General features: G+C 42.7%; 1 protein-coding gene across 3 annotated transcripts in view; it reads right to left on the bottom strand.

Moving 5' to 3' along the window:
* Nucleotides 1–11,715: 11,715 nt before the first annotated feature.
* LOC119029080 (BMP/retinoic acid-inducible neural-specific protein 3-like) overlaps nt 11,716–19,321 on the bottom strand; it is a 57,746-nt gene continuing 50,140 nt past the window's right edge. For all 3 annotated transcript variants that reach the window (XM_037115653.1, XM_037115655.1, XM_037115656.1), the window contains 2 exons: nt 14,185–14,527; nt 11,716–13,002 (listed from right to left, as the gene is read on the bottom strand). In XM_037115653.1, coding sequence (XP_036971548.1) covers nt 12,232–13,002; nt 14,185–14,527 — 1,114 coding nt within the window. In that variant the 3' untranslated portion in view covers nt 11,716–12,231. The remainder of the gene's footprint in view (nt 13,003–14,184; nt 14,528–19,321) is intronic.

Raw genomic sequence — 19,321 nt, 5'->3', positions numbered from 1 at the left:
CCCTTCAGGAACACACTGACATTCACATGAAATATCTACTCTTGGTTTAATAAAAGGCTTATGACAAAGTTGCCACTGATGCAGCACGGGTATCAAAAGTACTGAAAGTATGATTGAACAGGCAGTTATTGTCTCATGCTAATGAGCATGGGGCAACAGGTGGGGTGATGTTTTAGGTATTATCCTCACATCCCCTCCCAGTTGATTAGTTAAATGCCTTGTGGGACAACAGTGTTTTATTGGTGTTGTTTTCATGTGTTTAATTCCTGTTATTGTGTCCAGTGTGAACACAAATGCTGCTTTGTTTGGGATTTGGGACACTAATAGTGACAAACCTGCGAAACCTCTAAACATTTCATGTCCATGAGGTCCCTTCACTCCAAAATGCTGATTAGAATGAAACACTTCACATGGATACAGAAAATTAACACGGGCTTCTTCAGGCAGAGTTGTCTGCCACAATACAGCCTGATTGGGCGTTGATTACGTTTGTTGGTTCAACCTTAATTATCCTGGCTGTTTGGAACGCGTCTTCTCCCTCTGATTGCTGACGCATATTACCATGACGTTGTGCGGAGCAGCATCCTGAGCGAGTCGACAGCAACATTTCAAGTGCCACTGAGGCTCCTAATGATCGTTTCCAAGCACTCCAGGCTGCTCGGGATTTGATTTGGAGTGTGTATGTCATTTGACGGGGGAGCTCTTTTCGACAAACACACAAGTATGTATTGCTTTTTCATGAACTTGCCTATTCTTGAATCATCATCCTTGAGGATGTAAAGACCTGTTTGCCCCTGAAGTGATTGCATAACCTCTTCTCTGTTTTTTTTTTTTTTTACATACAAGGCAGTTCTGCTTATTCACAAACATGCACAAACACTTGAAATGCAAATCTGGTATATTGTAACTTTGTATAACAATTATGGCATTAGAATAATTTCTCAAAAGTAAACATTTATCACAAGTGTCCTCTTACCTATGCTTCAGAACGACAGATAGATAGATAGATAGTGATGTCTTCTGTGTGTTTGTCAAATCAACAGGAATCGTGGCCGATCGCCGCCTAACAATAACATTTGTGATAGCAAACGGGGAAAACCTGATACAATCTGACCATCTGATTGGAATGTCTTATTGATTTTTAGGGTTTTTCAACTTCAAGTGCTGTGAAATGAGCTGGGAAACCAGGTGCAAGATAAAAAAGCTGCCGTCTTGTAACATCAGAAGGATGCGATCAACATCTGACATTTGATTTGTCCCGGGCAAAACAGCATCTCCATATGAATCATATTACAGACCATTTTCCAGATAAAGTGGCTGTCACTGCAGCTTTAAACATGTGGAGGCTTTGAAACAATGCATTTTTCTGATGTTTTTCTTACATGGATGCGCACGATTATGCAGGTTACAAGACACACAGTGATAGACTCCACTTATCAACAGGTGGCAGTAGTGCTGCTGGTAAAGAAGTATATCAAAATGATTTACAAGTTACTATACATATTCAGTTTTGACATAAAAAGCATACAATCAACTTGTCAAGTATAGCAAATACAAATTATACTTCATATCACTTTATATCTATATCACTGTCATGGGCTACCGTTTGCAAATTCAAAAATGAGCTGTAAATCTCAACTTTTATGACAACATGGAGAGGAAGTCCCTCAAGCGCCAAGAAAGGTTAAACTCCTGCTGGGAAAGACTGTGTGATATGACTGGAAACTTGAGAACTACTACACAAAATTAAAGGAATACAAATTATGTCATATCAAATAACCTGTAACAGTCTTTGAAGCTAAAATACTTCAAGTAGAATTTTAATGGCTGCCCCATTCACACAGGACAAGTATTACCATACCTGTTGCATTTTCGCATATTTTGTCTGTATTTTACTCTGGTGTAACATCTATAACTCCTCAGCAGTCACATTACTGATAGTTTTGAGTTGATTTGCCTCTTTTCCACATGTGGTACAAGCATAAATACACATGTATGGTGCAGTGGGCAACTTGTGGTTGAATTGTGACTCTACAAATTACAGGCATGGCAGATTTACACTGACGGTCTGCACAATTAACAAATTACTGGAGGTCTTACACTTACTTATTGCTTGGGAGGTAAACGGTAAATGGACTTTCATTTCTTGATCGCTTTTCCAGTCCTCTGACCGCTCACAGCTCTTTACAACACTCATCACATTCACCCATTCACACTCACATTCATCCACTGATGGTGGAGGCTGCCATGCGAGGTGCCAGCCTGGTCATCAGGAGCGTTTGTTGAGACACATCCTAACCAAAGCAATTCAATTTTTTTGTTTTATTTTTTTTTATGCTCAGTCACTCACACATCCACTCAGCACTCGCACCAATGGAACAGCCATCGGGAGCAGTTTTGGGTTCAGTATCTTGCCTGCCACCCTCGAATTAGTAGGATGACCCGCTCTACCCCTTGAGCCACAGCCGCCCCATACAAGACAGTATGAAACACATCACAAAGTTTTAATATGATGATTCAGTTTTTTTTTTTGTTTTTTTTTTCCTGCCAACTTGCTGAATCTTTTCTGTGCGCACACCATCAGATGCATCAGATAAAAACAATGATGGGGGAAAGGCTGTGAGACATAAGCAGGGAATATGTAAAGAGAATAATAAAGAAACTTTCTTCAAACCAGTGACCTTCCCATCACTGGATGACCCGCTCTACTCCTGAGCTACAGCCGCCCACGGGGGGGTTGAATGTGGGCCCACAGCTCATTTATGCCCTGGAGCCGCCTCTCTGTTTAATCTGGCCTCAGTGGTCCTACTTCTGCTTGAGTAAAGGATGTCTCTCCCACCACTGCCATTTGTATGAAAATGACCTCCATCATACAGTGACAGGTGCGGCATCTGCGTTAAGACACAGACATTCTAATAGAAAAATGAAAGGCCATTACATTTTCAGATTCGTTTCACCGCTGAATTCCTGCTTCACACACAGTGTATGTTGGTATTCCTAACCATTTATATTACTTTTGTGAAATATTACATAATGAGCCCTATTTAAACGACCACATTACCATTATCTGAGGGCAAGTGTAATGTTTGATGAGCATTAAGTAGGCGAGTAATACTTAACTCAAGCATCGCAGCACTGTTGGGCCTCAGCTATCCAGAGAGGAATAAGTGCTGAGCTCACAGTCCACTCCACTAACACACACACACAAGCACGCGCGCACACGCGCACACACACTCACACAAAGACTCAGGCATTGACTGTGTAGCAGCGTATTTGTAAAAAATGTGACACAAATCCAAATAATTCATAAATGACCTTGTCTAGCGCCAGAGCCTCAATCCTCTGATGAGTACATGTCACAGCAAAGGATTGTCTAATAAGTGATGCATTGGAGAGCCTGGCCAGAGGATCCCTAAAGCAATTCTTTTGTAATTGATGTTGCAGCATAAAATGGCTCTCAGCGGGCCCAGCTGATTAGGTTGTTTTTTTTTTGTTTTTTTTTTGTTGCCGTCTAGCCGCTCGCCTCGCACAGCACTCACTCACCAGGTGGAATGATGGTTTCACATCCAATTATCCCATTAACCACGACCGCATTCGCTTCTGTCCCGTCGCGTGTCTCTCATCTCTAAATGCGTGTTTGCAGACCAGAAGTGTCTGCATATTAATATTAAAGTCTGATTATCGACCACTGTCACAGGCATTGATGGATGGGAGTGAAAACAAACAGACATGGTGTAGGAGTTCATTCAGGATTGCTGAATAGGATCTATAATTTATGTGGACGAATGTGCTGGAAAGGATTCTCCGTCTTTTATCCCCGGCTCCCCCTCTCTATCATCGTCCTTGTTTTATTTTCTGTATTCACTGCCACATGGACTCCGGGGACTCAATGCAAATGTCCTGGTGCTCCACTTACTCCTCGATCCAACAGGGTTCATCAAATCTAATCAGCTGTGTGCTCCGCTGAGTCCCCGTCCTCGTAACAGACACGGAGAAGAGAACAGAAATATGTCTTTGTGTACGGAACCTTGTAATTTCTCAAAGCACTTCGGTGCACACTTAGGCACATGAGCAGTAATCTATAAGCATCAGATGGTTAAAATTTGTGTACTGTTGAATATTGCACGTTATGATAATATGATATATATAATGTATGACATATTATGAATATTGTGCAAGATTAACATGCGGCTGCCTCACTGTGCTGAACCCGGTGGCCCGAGCATGCAGTGCGATATACATCACATTCATCTGACAATTATGGTAATGCTCTAAAATGAGCTCACATTAAGCTTCTTGCTCACTCAAGCGTTGCACATTTGTGTTCTGTTGTGGTTCTGAACAGTGTCGGCGAGTAGTATTTACCATCAGAGGCACTATGGCGTGGTGTGTGACTTATGAAAGGATATAGAAGCCGTTTTGGAGTCGGTCTCTCATCATCCACGCCTATGATGTTGTCCTCAACTGTGCGGCTTTCACTTACAAGGACGTTACTTTGTGTGTGTATAGAACTGAGCAGGTTAAAAAAAAATAGTTTTAGTTTTTAACTTCTGTAATAGAGACCAAATGCTTGAATGGCTCTAAAAGAAAGTCATCATCAAATCAGTGTTGCCGTGTTTTTAACGTAAGCCGTAACCTGCATCAGAGATAGTCTTATAACAAATATCGAATGACAAAACATTTTGAGATAACCCATTGCCCATTTTACTTTGGATGCTTTACTAAATCATTTTTTATGTAGCAGCCTACAGGAATATTCATAGATCTTGACATATTGAATCTTCAGACATGTTCCTCTCCTGTATCCACCATGTTAGCAACATAAGCATGCAGCCAAATTAGAGAATACATCAAAATAGTGAAATGCAACTTTAGATCATATACATGTAGAGACATAAGTTGACATAGTCTATATATATATCTATCCAGGCCTTCCTCACCAGACACAAGCATATGCCGTCTGTGCAAACGGAGGTAATCAGATGAGTAATAAAGGGCATGAGGATGATTGGGTCAAAACAATTAAGGACTTCCACCTAGGAAACAACTTTGTGATTTACCATAACCAAAGATCAATGTCATTTTCACACAGTAATGTAGTTCATTTACATAACAAAACAAAACTTTATTTGCTTACCTATACACATGCAATTGTCCGTTACTTAAGTTACATTGGTAATGGTACACATTTTAATCCAAACCGAAATCATGACCAGTATCTAACCTAAGCTGGTGAGGTGTCAGATCATGGTTTGACTAACCAAACTGTAACCATACAGAGCTCTGGTACGCCTGATGCTATGCTAAGCAGTCATGTTGTCACTAGTCAACAGTGATACAAGTTGTGCTGCAGGAGTAACTGGCAATCAAACTGTTCAGTTGCTTCTGTATCTATCTCTTTTTCTATAGTCAAAATGAAGATGGTTATTATTATTATTATTATTATTATTATTATTATTATTATTATTATTATTATTATTGTTGTAATCATTACCATATTATCCTATTCCAACTTGAAAAGCCAAAGCAGTTTTCTTTCAAAACATCTTCTCTCTCTCTCTCTCTCTCTCTCTCTCTCTCTCTCTCTCTCTCTCTCTCTCTCTCTCTCTCTCTCTCTCTCGCTCTTTTATTCTCTGCACATCCACAGTCGATGCAACCTTACTTCCTAATGAATGGCGTTCATCTGGCACCCTGAGTAATGTCATTTTACAATGCATCATAGCAGCTAATAAACTCAGGATTGATTTGTGCTTATACAAAAACACATCAGGCGGAAACCATCACATTGGTAATAAATTGATGCTGATCTGGTCGTGGGGACAGAGCAGCCAAATGCCAGGAGAATTTTATTTATTTATATTTTTTTTCTTATTGGAGGCTCCTCGGCGGTGCAATCGATCTCGGTGCAGAGCCTTTTGTTCTCTGAAGTAATAAAGGAGCGTATTGATTTATTGGCGGGCGACAGTTACCTTTTGCCTCCTCCTCCTGTTCGCTGTTTCGTTCCGCTGTCGGGTCCCCGGGGGGAGGAAAAGTTTGGTCTGTATGGAAGCTGAAGGCTGCACTTTGCTACAGCACAATGCACATCCATACTGACACTGAGATTTATCCCTGGGAAAACACAATGCCAAAGGTATAGATTTGGACGAGTAGATTTTTTCTGGAACGGGTGTTAGTCGGGACTCGGGGCTTTGCCATCGTGTACAAATGTGATTGTTGATTTTCTGAATGATAAAACAGGCCCAGTGCTAATTTCCACTCAGTGATGAATTATCTCCTCCAGTTGTCATAATAACTGTGAGCATCCATAATTGTGTAAATGTGAGCAGGAATTAATGCAGGAAACAAAGTGGCAGATGTGAGAGCAGAAGCTACCTGACTCAGCTAGATGACATGTTCACCAGCGCCGCTATTCCACAGTGCTTTGTTTTCACATAAACTGTGATCATAAAGGAAGAGGTCACCCTCCGTACATTCAAAACAGCTCCTACATCCTGTTCTAAGATGACATTTTAAATAAGCCCCACACTTTGCTCATCTGTATTACCACATTGGTTCATTTTGTCTCATTTAGCCAACTAGAATTGGAATCGCATTGGAAATGCATTTACCAGAATCAATGATTGGATAATTGGATTGGACATGTCCTAAGGCGGCTCTGTCTCCACTTTTGGGTTTGGGCAACAAAATCGATTTAGTTAAGGATAAAGAGAAGTTGTGGTTCTGAAAACATGTAAGGACCGCATTTTGTTTAGAACCAAAATACTCACCATTAATCATTAAAACCACGCAAATTACCATTTTCTTTTGTGTTGCTTAAATAAACAATAGCCTGACTCATCATGAAAAGCTCCTCTCCTGAAGATGGCATGAGTCATTTTTGCATGCAAGGTCAAAAGTGCACTGCAGATGGCCAGCCTCCACGACCTGATTCATGTTCTGATCTAAACTAACTACATGCTAATGATTGAGTGAATTTCATTGCTATGGAATTCACTTTAATTGGGGTGCCAGAAATAAGAAGGATAGACTATAAGAGGAAGAAGTGGGAGCTGGCTCACCACCTGTGAGCGTGAGGATGATCTGGATAATAGCAGAGACATGCTGCATGTATTATTACTGTAGAGGGGAGAGCATGGGTTTGATTGGATGCGAGTAAGTCTGACATGAGTACATGAGATTTGGGGTGGTATTTTAGTCGTATTTTAGTGAGTATCAAAGAATGTAAACATTCATTTACTTTGCTCATAAGAGAAACTTCAAAAAGCCCTTTAAGCAGCTCATTCAGTTCAGCCATTAGTGGAACTGTAGAATGTGCTGGTTAAAGGGCCCAGTGGAAGAGGATATTGTAGGAAAACAATAGAAATACGTCATCAGTAAACATTTCAGATTCATTCAGTATCAACACTTTGCAGCTTGGTAGAGCGGTCCATTAACAATGTTTCCTCATTATGTTGATTAAAAAATGCAGTCCGGCTTTCTATTGTAATGCATTTGCTCTTGCAAATGAGTATTGCAGTAAATAAATGTCATTTCTCGGAGGGAGAGATCCCTAAGGATGAAACTTCCACAAAGTTCTTGCACACCATCGACGTTTACTGACAGGTGTGTGTGTTGCATCAGCTCTGTTGACTGGGATGGAACCAGACACTCACTTTACTGAAGAGAAGAGATATATTTAGTTAGTTATCTGATGGCGTCTTTTCATGCAAACATCAAATCACTTGTGTTTGCCTGCGAAAAAGTGAAAACTTCAAATTAAGTGTCCATCTTCGCTTTCTGCTGCTGAATGAAAAGTGACACGGGACTCATAAATGTCGACTCAAAATGACATCCTGACAGCGTGACAGTCAGCCTATTAACACATCAATATAAGGGAAGAACAGAAAGAGAGGTCCAAACAACCATCTCTGTATCTACCGAGATGAACTTCAATGAGCTTGTCCTTCTCTCAGTTTTTTTTTTTTTTTCGTTTTTTGTCAGTTGTTTAACGCTTTCTAAAAAGTTTTTCCTCATGAATTTGCCTTGCCTGTCTGAGTTTCCAGCTTTGAATGAAGGTTGTTCATTTTGCTGCATTCTGAATATTTAAGCCCTCCAAGGTCATGATCGGTATAAGTATTCTGCTTTTGGGTAGAAATTCTCTATAGAAGAAAAAAATGAAGTTAGAGAAATCCTGAAAAATCACAAACAGAGAATTTAATCAGGCAGATTTATGGAGAATCTGAAGGGGCTTTTCTTGCCTCTGATACTTGATTGACAAACTCATAAAGGTCAAAGCATCTCTAATCAAAGCTCGCCTCTTGCTACCCACTCACACAGTCATGAGGGAGGCTGCATGGACACACCGGTAGCATAAAAAAATGAGCTATTTACAAGCTCCTGGTAATGTATTATGGCTAACTGCCTCTGCAGGATGGGTTTTTAGATCCGAGTTGGATAATTGCGCAATGAGCAGAGTGCTTGGGATCTTTTTTTATTTTGCTGGAGGAGGAACACGTACTATTGGGAGGGCAGAATTATTTTCCTGTCCTCCATTTCCATTTTTCTTTGAAAAACACCATCCAGATCCCTAATTACTCTGTCTGTGCAGATGTTTAATGCATTTTTGGTGAGGATGAGTAAAATTTGTTGGTGGTTTTCTCCTGTAGTTTCCTGTTTCCTGAACCCTTTACCTCCTGTGCATGAAAAAAAAAAAACGGTTTGACTGCTTACTGTGAGGGATGGCTCAACAGCTGGGAGAGACCGCTCATTTCAACTTTAAGGTCAGTGAATGTCCAAAGTCGCCGCAGACCCCCAAACACAACCGGAGGTGCTGTCGCTCATCCTTCCAGACCTGCTCTCTTTACGCCGCGGTGGAGCGCTCATTTCCTCCCCGTAATTGACACGGCAGTATCCAGGAAAAGACGTGCTGACATTTAGTAATACATTCCACCACTCACACATCTCATCAAACACTACTCATCCATGTGCAGCCGTCAGCCAGCGTAGCTTTTGACACGAGTTGGTGTTGGTAGGAGGAGCAGACAAATTGAGGTGATGGCTGTTAACCTTCACAGGCGCTTGACTTCTCTTTGGTCTGCGTGGTCACTAAGACACGCACATGTTAATAGATTAGAGGTGGAATCCTATGCTCGGCATGCATAATACAGGCGGACTCTTTGACCGACAGTGCAGAGGCATGACAGCGTTTGATCAGTGACTGAACTTAGACCCTGTATCTCTTTAACTTCAATAAATCATTTTTAATCCGCAGACATCAGTATCATTAACGAAAAAAAGAAAAAAGGAAAACACATGAGCCCATCCATGACTGATACAGAGACTACACAGCTAAGTCTGGCTTTACAGTATGCTTCCATCACTTGGCAAATACTAGTGGAGTTCACTTTAAACATTTATCAGCAGGCTTTGCGAGCAATGAACTGCTTGTCAGTAAACTAGTAGTTTAGTTTCAAGTACGTCTTTTGACATTTTTGGTTCATTGTATACTGATTCTTCAAACAATTTTAAGTAATAAAATTAAAGGAGTACTATCAAATGTGTCTGTATCACAGACACCATATTGACATTTGTATCATACGTGCCATATCACGTTCACATTACATAGCATGTCCATTGTTGGAGTCAGTAACTGCATTTTGAGCATGTGTTTCAACATCTGTAAGTGTGACACCTTTAGGAGACCTTGTGACAATTTCCAACAGTGTCTGATGCCAGTTAAAACTGGTATTTTAAGCCAAAATAACCCTAACCCTCCTAACCCTAACCCTGTGGCTTTCTGTGCTTAAACCAAACTAGATCATAAGCACAGCTCTAGCACAACATACGATTACAATTTTACCTACAGAAAGGTAAAGTTACAACATAAAGGAATGTTAAGTTTAAACATATCCGTAGTTCGCATAAACACACATTGCCAACAATTGTTTTGATGCAGCAGCTTCCATCGTGCTGTTAAGAAGACATTCTGTTGACTGAAATCCAATCGCAACCTGCTGTTCTGATGTAGGCTGCAACCTGCTGCCATTTTCAGACATATTAAGCCACAACGAAAAACTCTCTCACTAAGGAAATGTTAACCACCAACTTGCTAATTAGTTTGCTCGCTTATAAACTTGCAGCATTGCAGCGTACCTTGTTGGATCTCAACTGTTAAATGCATGGATATTTATATTCTTGAATTGAAAAGTGTGGTGATGATGTGTCTGTCTGTTGGACTGTGAGTGATATCAAGCGAAAGATGATCTAAGACTGTTTTATCGTACTTCCATCCTTGATTGTCCCTTGAAGAATTTTCCTTACATATTAGTTAGTCCACTTAGGAGGAATGGAAGGATAGTAGACCTGGCAAATAACTTGGTGGTTATGGTGGCCTTTAGTTGGCTAAAACAGTCGATGGGTGGTTAAGGATAGATTGCAGTCATGTGTAAATATAAAACAAATAAGAACTGTACATGATGTTATCTGAATGTAAAAGTCTCGCTCTTCTTCACAGTGCGCCTCGGCACATTGATAATTGATTGACATAAAAGCTGTCTTGCTGGCGCCGTTTAACAATGGTTTGTTGAGCTGCCACACTCCGGTTGTACAGAAAGTGCCGTGTGCTGCCTAAGCTTAATTGGTATTTGGTACCATCACCTTGTCTGAAGTGGCCATGCAGTGGAAGCAGCATGTCAGCAGCACAATAGCAGCAGCTGCTGTCCTCTGTCAGTGTCTACACTGGATCTGTTCAGCCCCAGCACTGTTGTGCACTCAAGACATGTTTGACAAAGCTCGCAGGCCAGATGCACAAGCGTATGTGTTTGCGTAAGGGATAAAAAAAGAAAAGAGCACTTCTGGTTACAGATGCATGTTGCAAATGAGGCACATGCCACCACACAGCTGGTATAGTCAGCTGCATTGGTAAAAATGCAATGTATTTGTCCAGTCTGAATAAAGAACACTGCACAAACACATCCAGTGTATGCAGGATGTTACTTGACAGAGACTGAAGGTAGCAGACAGACCTATTTCTCGCCCACAAAAAACGCTCAGTGGTCAAATTCTCAAACCTGACACCTAAACTCAAGTCATGTAGTGTAGCTGACCTCTGAAATGTACTCACTTCCATGCTGCATTTCCTTTTTTATGCACCACTGTATTAGATTTGGAGAGACAAAATAATATAATGATTTGCCAGCATCAGTGAGTTAAATTTTAATAATACACAGCTTCTTTTTACTATTCAAATTGCATGGTTTCAATTTTACACGAGCTTGTCTCGTTGGATTCCAGAGGGTGTTTAGCTTAAGAAAGGGCTTTTGTTTGTTCTTAAAGAGAAGGGAGAACAAATAGGTTCCACTGCAATGGGACTTCGGGAATCCTAATTTTTGTTAGGTTATACAACACCAACAGGATAAAGGCTATTCATTTTATCCATAATGGTCTATTTCTTACACTAAACCTACCAGTGGCAGTTTATGGATGGATGTTTGTGTGATCACATGCCGAGCTTCAAGTTTTGGGATGTTTGAGCGTGGAACAAAATTTTCTCGGTGAATGTCTGTAAGCAAAGCGAGCAGAAAACACTGAGACACATGAAAGTGATCGAGGAAAAGAAGGGATCCAAACGACGCTGTGTGTCTGTCACAGTTCCTTTGATCCACTGAATTTACCTCGACTCTAATTTATCAAAACCAGGAAGAACATTCAAAGTATCATGAAAAATATTCCAACAGCTGGAATCTGTTATAACTTTAATGTTTTAATATCAATTTATCTACAAAATCTTGACTGACACCACTGTATTCTGGTCTTCATGGAAAGTGCACTGTCACTGAAGCAAAAGGAACATATAAAAATTACAAACAAACAGACTGTACCATTTTTACCATAAAATGTCCATTCATTTGGCATTGGTACTTACAGTATAAATGAGCAGTCATATTGAAACAGGATGGTTCAACTTGAATATAGCGGTATTTGAATTTCTACTGTAGAATTCTTTCGTTCAGTTGTTCAGTTGTGCATTTTCTCGCTGAGCCACCTCACTCTATGATATAGCACTGAGGGTAGTTGCCACAAAACAGAAAACAACCAGATGTGTACATTCTTTCTGATCTCTCTCCTGATATAGCAGACAGTTTGGTTATCCATACAGACTGTGAGCATCTGCCCCACAATGGGCACAATTCGCCGGTCAAGGAATTTCTCCTTGAATCCAGTTTACAGTCCAGATCTTCAATCGAGCAGCTGTTAACTGCACAACTTGGTGGTCTCGTAATCCATCGAATTGGGCAGACGTGAGCTGAAGGCCTGTAAAGAGGCATGAATGCGAACCACCTCGCTGGCGGTCAGTTTGAGCCGGTGCCGCAGAAGACAAGCAAACAGGTCCAACCTCTGTTGACCTGGAGGGGACAGACGGTTCACCCGGTCTCGTATTTCCAAGAGCTGAAGCATGGCCGTGTCTTGGGAGCCCTGCGTGTACGGATAGTCCAGCTGCAGAATCAAGTCACGGATAGCCTCCGGGTCAAAGTGCATGCTGTAGCCAAAGACCTGGATGCTGTTGATCTTCATGTAGCCCAGGTTTCGAGCGGGCTCCGTCATTTCTAAAGGCTCATAATACATGCTGTCATTCAGTCCATCTTGAGTCTTTATCCTGCTCCGAAGGTAGATATGAATGGTCTCGAAGAATGTCTTCCACTTGTTGCCCAGCGTCAGAGTCCAGTTATAGCACTCGAAGGGGAGGTCCAGCTTGGTGGCCTGCCAGTCTGGAAAACTGTTCTCGTTGACTGGGATGTACCAGCTCTCCGAGTGGCTCCCTCCGAAGGGATTGATGTAAAGAGTAAGGACAGGCTCCAGGGTGCTGTTCTTTGTAAGGCAGATCTGGAGGGATATTCCCAGCAGCATGTGGACCATGTTAGACTTGTACTTGTTGCTCTTCAGCGTCAGCAGCATCCTCTTCCTCCACGACGGGTCAAACCAACTGTTCAGTCGCATGTCATTGCTGATGAAGATTGCGTGGACCTATAAGACACAGGAAACATAAACCACATGCAATATTTGATAACCAGTTAACTAATGTTAGCATTCAGCTACTTCCAGCTAACGTTACTGTTTGATTATATCCAGTGTGTTTTGCTTCCGGGTTTAAATAATGTTGATATTTTAGACTTAACTGACACCTGACCTTTCACACTGAATAACACTATCAAACATAATGTTAGCTAGGAAGCTGTTGAATGCTAACGCTTGGTTTTGTCTAATGTTAGGTAGCAGTTTGAAATATGGCTCAATTTCACTGTGGTGCTTTTTTGGGCAGTTCTGCAGAAAGGAACTGACATGCAGCAAAGGTACCCAGCTCAAACTGGCATATTGTGGTCATTTGAAGTTTGTATCATGGGCAACAATGTTATAACAATAGTGACCTGCTCGGGCCCAAAAGCACTTTTTCTCCCACACATGAAGAAGCTGCTCTTGTTCTCATTGCTCATGTTCTGTGCCAAAAAAAGTGAAAGCCTGAGGAACTCTTCCGCTGTCCAGAGAGCAACCTTCAATGAAATGACTGAGGCGCAATCTAGCAACATGTTTTCCTGTTTCTTGATACATCCATGGGCCGATTTGGCAGCACAGCTCTGTTTCAGAGCCAACATTAACAGAAAGAAAATGTATCAAGGAAGTGAAGGGGGCATTTTATCTGTGTTGAAGTAACTTTGACGAAAAATAAATCCCAACATAAAGTCTCGCTTGTTGTTTCAAAGCTTTAAACGACTTCTCATGGTCATCCCAGAGTTGTTGAGAGCAACTGCACCCACTAAGGAAGACCACAGGACAGCCGTTTACAAGGTCAAGAATGAACCATCGAGCTGACCTGTTTTTATTTATCAAACTTTTATTGTGTTGGGTGAAAAAATGATGCTTTCACTTCACTCCTCTTCTTTTTCACTTCTCACTGCTGGGCTAGGTCTCGTCAAACACTGCCTGTTTCCTCAGTCAAACAGAACATCTAAAACATGGTATAGTGCAAAAAAAATACAAGGAAAACATCGGATAACTACGAAGTTCCTCGGGAGCCAGAAGGACAAGACTTTGTAATGCTGAGCAGCTCCCACGAGTCAGTATATCCTCCCTAGGCTGCTACTGAGAAAGACAGCTCGGCTTTCGGTCAACCTGACTGATTAAGCAACAGCTAAAAGAAAAAAAAAATACCTCGAGCCTGCGGTCAGCTCTCTGCAGCAGGTAGCCCAGCTCCAAATCCTGGAGGTCCGTCTCGAATCCCAGGTAGTTCTCTGTAGAGTCCGCCACCATGGGCCTGCAGGCTCCCTGCATTAGAGCGAAGCCTGGGTTGCAGCTCCCACAGCGGGTGTGGTTGTCTGGTGCACATGCCACACACAGCGGGCCTTCCCCAACGGAGCAGGGCGGTGGCAGCTGACAGGGGCTGTGCTCGTATCGACAGCTGCAGCTGCGGAGCTCCTCGGAGAACGCGCCGAGCTGGTTGTTCTCCGAGCAATACAGGAGAGACTGGAAATGACTCAGCCAGTAGGACTGAGGCCTGTGCAGGAGAGAGAAGGAAAACAGAAGAAAGAGAAGAGGGTGGCAGAGAGGGAATAATTATTCAACAGGACTTATAGGATGAGCTGGTTTAATAGGTTGCTGCTTTATTGGGTCCAGGACACCTGACTGGGTGTGCAGACAGCTTGCTCGTTAAAATTATAAAGCGTAATCAGCATAATGTAAAGTATGCAGACAGGCCCGACAGGATTCAAGCAAGCGTGGTTTAGGTAATTTGCGGGTCAAAAGACCTTTGTGAAACTTTTTTTTGATGCGTCTCAGGGATTTTGTCTTGAGCTCTGAGTGTACACACAATGTTTCATCGTCTGTTGTGTTGACCTTATTTTCCTTTGGTCTTGTTCGGTCGACTCATGATGTTTAAAATTTGCTATTGATATACATTTGACTTAACTTGACATGTCTAGGTTACATTTTTACCCGCTGCAAAATACTGTTATTCTGACTATAAAGGAGGGAATCTTTGTCTCTCCGTCATTCTCCTTCACACTTGGTGGGCGTACGGCTGGAGACGGCAAAGGACATGCATTGTTTGGTTTGCGAAATGCCAAAGAGATCACTAAAAGCAAATATTTAGCGGATCCATTATCCATTAAGGCAGCCACACAGATAAAGCCACAATGCACTGCAGCCATCAGGAATCGTTTCCTCTCAACAGCCATTCATCTGAGCGACTTCACACTTGGCGGTTGCGTTACTGAGGACTCGAGCAAAGTCTAGTGTTCAGTGGGAAGTTGTTTGAATACGTGACACGTAAAGCACACTTTGGCAAAACAAACGAACGGCTAGACACTCCACTCGCGGCGCAGCGGGGACCGTTCGAAAAACACACAGTCGCATCCCAGCAGGGCGGGGCTTCAGGGCTCAGAGTAGCTGAGGGCGACACAGGCACGTACCCCTCTCAGCTAAACTGCCGGAGAGGGAAGGAAAAAAGCCCACGCGGAACATAAAACAAATGTCCCTATCACGGTAAAGATGACTTTTGCACTGTGGCTGTAATTCTTCCATTTTAAGAGGAAACTCCATCACTGATGAGGGCCACGGGGTCAGACCGACAGATGCAATTCCCACATTCGAGCTCGAATTGCATCTCAAATGTTTTTGCTGATCATGTCAAAAGTGTAAAAAATCACTTACACAAAAACCTTAATGTTATGGAGTCGAGCTGGCGGGAGATTTGTGTGCAAGACTGTCACTTTCGCTCACTCACTTGCTTTTGTTGTCCCAAAGTGCCCCATGATGACAGTAGGTTACACATGCAAAGAATATGAGCACAAACGGCGGTGTTTGAAAAGGAAGAGAAAGCGAGATACAGAGACGAAGAGAAAGTTGTCTTTGATCAGTTTGTGACATAAATATTAGACGCGCACTGCAGCCGCGGGGTAACTGACTCTCAGATGCACACATAATTCCCCTATGTGGGCCGAGTTTGATTCCCGTCAGTAGCACTTTCTTCACTGTGATCCCTTTATGCCTCTTATCCTCTTTGCGTGCTGAAAAGAAGAAATGCATAGCACATACCGCTGGCTTTTCCTTTCAGAAAACCAAATAAAAAAATAAAAAAAGGTGCTTTCTTTGATGAGGGTGTATTGTGGTAAACTTTATGCTAATCTGAAAATGTTTGCTGGATCACATTCGGGGCATCCTTCCTGTGTATCCTGATGTCATTGTGTGCTTGACAGTGGGAAGCAAGTCTGAGTTCAGAAAATCACAGATTTGAATATCAAGAACCGCTAATGGAAAAAAGCAGTGATGGGAAATGAACTGAAGGGGCTCCTTCTTTCCATCACCCGCTACCTGCGGGCAAGGTATTTCACCTCCGACAGCTTCAGCAGAGCAAAGCATTGGCCAAGACGAGACTGCAGTTTTACTGTTAGCTCCCCAGCGTGATTATGTGCAGCCGTCCTGCTCTCTGCTACTCTTCCTCCAATACACTGCTGTATATCTCACAGTCTTCTGACTGTCTTCTAGCAACACTGCGTATGAACGAGAGAATGAGTCCAGCTGAATATACAGTTGTTGGCTTTTGGAAAAACCCCACGACACCCAGTGATTAAAAAGACACTGACGCTCTGCTTCTATTGATAATATTTTCAATAAAGGAAGAACTCAGGGACTTCGAACAAGATAAAGGGATTTTATCCATATTGGATTCCCTGACAAAAAAACTAGTACGCGCTTCAACCTCTAGAGCTTTGAAGTAATACAAGTAATACTTGGTGAAAAGCACGTGGACCTCCACATGTTACATTACGTGTCGTTCTCAATCCACGGGCACTAATCCATCGCAATAACCTGCACTCTTCTGGTGTCAAGCTTTCTTCACGATTTCGAAAAACTGGCTGCCTGGATTCTCTCCCGTTGAGCTGCTGCTGCTTTAGTGAGGTCCTACACTGATGCGAGGTGATCCGGCTCACAGTCAGCATTCCAGTTCATCCCAAAGGCGTTGGAAAGGTTGAGGTCATGGCTCTGTGCAGGCCAGTCAAGTTCTTCCACTCCAAACTGAGAGGAAAAAAAAAAAACCCTTTTGTGAACTTGGTTTCCTGCATTCTCTCGTGAACACAGAGAATGCCCTTCTCAAAACAGTTACAATAAAGATCGTAATAAAACACTGTAGGTAACGGTGACTAACTCTAGTATGTAGGAGACATAGAGGAGACATGATTGAGTCTATAAGGTTGTTCACTGAATATATGATCTCACTGTTGAGCTTATAGTCTATCCATCCGTCCATCCATCCGTCTTCTTCCGCTTATCCAGTACCGGGTCGCGGGGGCAGCTGCCTGAGCAGGGACACCCAGACTTCCCTCTCCCCGGACACTTTCTCCAGCTCTTCTGGGAGGATCCCAAGGTGTTCCCAGGCCAGCTGGGCGACATAGTCGCTCCAGCGCTTCCTGGGTCTTTCTCGGGGTCTCCTCCCAGCGGGACATGCCAGGAACACCTCCCGAGGAAGGCGTCCCGGGGGTATCCGAAACAGATGCCCGAGCCGCCTCAACTGGCTCCTCTCGATGTGGAGGAGCAGCGGCTCTACTCCGAGCTCCTCCCGGGTGACAGAGTTCCTCACCCTTTCTGTAAGGGAGCGCCCTGCCACCCTGCGGAGGAAACTCATTTCAGCCGCTTGTATCCGGGATCTTATTCTTTCGGTCATGACCCAAAGTTCATGACCATAGGTGAGGGTAGGAACGTAGATTGACCGGTAAATTGAGAGCTTCGCCTTTCGACTCAGCTCTCTCTTCACCACGACAGACCGGTCTAACAACCGCAGTACTGCGGCCGCCGCACCGATCCGCCTGTCAATCTCACGCTCCATCCTTCCCTCCTTATAGTCCACTTTTTGAATAATAGGCATGATTACCGAGGGAACTAACTGAAAATACTCCCATTAAAGTGTTTCTCTAAAACAGGGGGGGAAAAAAAATCTCACTCTGTGCTGCAAATGCATGAAAAATGATGAAATGTGCTTCTAGACGATGTGGTGTGGGCTCCTTCAGATAACATTTGTGAAAATGAGATTGTATAAACTCTGGTCCACAAAAGGATATTGTGTGTAATTATGAAGCTGATTTGTAATTATTTCTGGAACTATTGTGACCGCCCCACAGATTCACAGTGCAACAACACTGTTGTAAATGCAAATCCCAGGTCATAAGCAGTTTGCCAGACTTCGCGCAGGTGCCGACGACAAACAGAACTAATGACGTCACAACGATGTTGTATTGAAAACTTGCATGTGGAAGTAAACATGCATGTGACGCTGTGATCCGAGCCTCTCACTGAAGTCACAGGATGCAAAAACAAGTGGTGGGGGGGCTGGAGTGGCTGAGAGAGAGACACAACTTTGGAAGCTGTTATTTTGAGGCAAAAAGTGACATGATGTTGCTTAGAAAATGTTTAATTGTGGTATTTTCATTTTTTGGTTTGCGTGGTTGTGTCTCAGATCCTATAAGAGGTAGAGCGGGTCATCCACTAATTCGAACAGCGTCGGCAAGATACCGAACCCCCAAACTGCTCCCGGTGGCTGTTCCATCTGTGAGCGACTGAGGATAAAAACACTTGCTTTGGTTAGGATGCGTCGCAGCGCTCCTAATGAGCGGGCCGGCACCCTGCACGGCAGCCTCCGCCATCAGCTGGACGGCTGCGTGAGTGAAAGGGTGAATGTCGCATGTGTTGTGAAGAGCTTTGAGCGGTTCAGAAACTAGAAAAGCAAGTCCACTTACCATATTTATAGTATTTCTATTGTCAGCAGAGGCGCCCCAAAGGAGCAAAATTGTGCTTATTTTCAGAGGCTTTCTTATTAACTCACATTTATCTTCTGTCAGAGGTACTGTTTATATGCTATTTAGAGAAAATTGGCAAACCAGCAGATTTCCCAGTAAATCCTCAGGGAAGCTTACAAAAGCAATCAATGTGAAGAATGTACGGAAAGACGAGACCCAGTGTCATGATATGCAATAATCACAACTTCTGGGTGTTTTTTTTTTTTTTTTTTCTTGTGATATTTAATGTAATTGAAACAGTGTGAAACTGTAAAGATGAAACCGCTCTGATCCACTGACTGTTTTTGAAAAGTTCATTAAAAAGCAATTCAACACTTTGGACTCAAATCTTAATTGCACTCTCTTAGTTGTCAAACAAAGACGAGAATACTCCTCCAGAAAAGAGTGCGGGTGCTCGTGAAGAAAATCAGGCACCATTTTTTTTTTTTTTTGGGAGGGGGAGAAGGCTGTGCATTAGAAAGACATTTTCCAAGCTGATTAAAGCAGAAGTCCTGAAAACA

Source organism: Acanthopagrus latus, chromosome 11, assembly GCF_904848185.1.
Source record: "Acanthopagrus latus isolate v.2019 chromosome 11, fAcaLat1.1, whole genome shotgun sequence".
In the NCBI taxonomy this organism is placed as follows: Eukaryota; Metazoa; Chordata; class Actinopteri; order Spariformes; family Sparidae; genus Acanthopagrus; species Acanthopagrus latus.
Note: the sequence above shows the minus strand (reverse complement) of the source record. Positions and strands in the feature narration are given on the sequence as shown.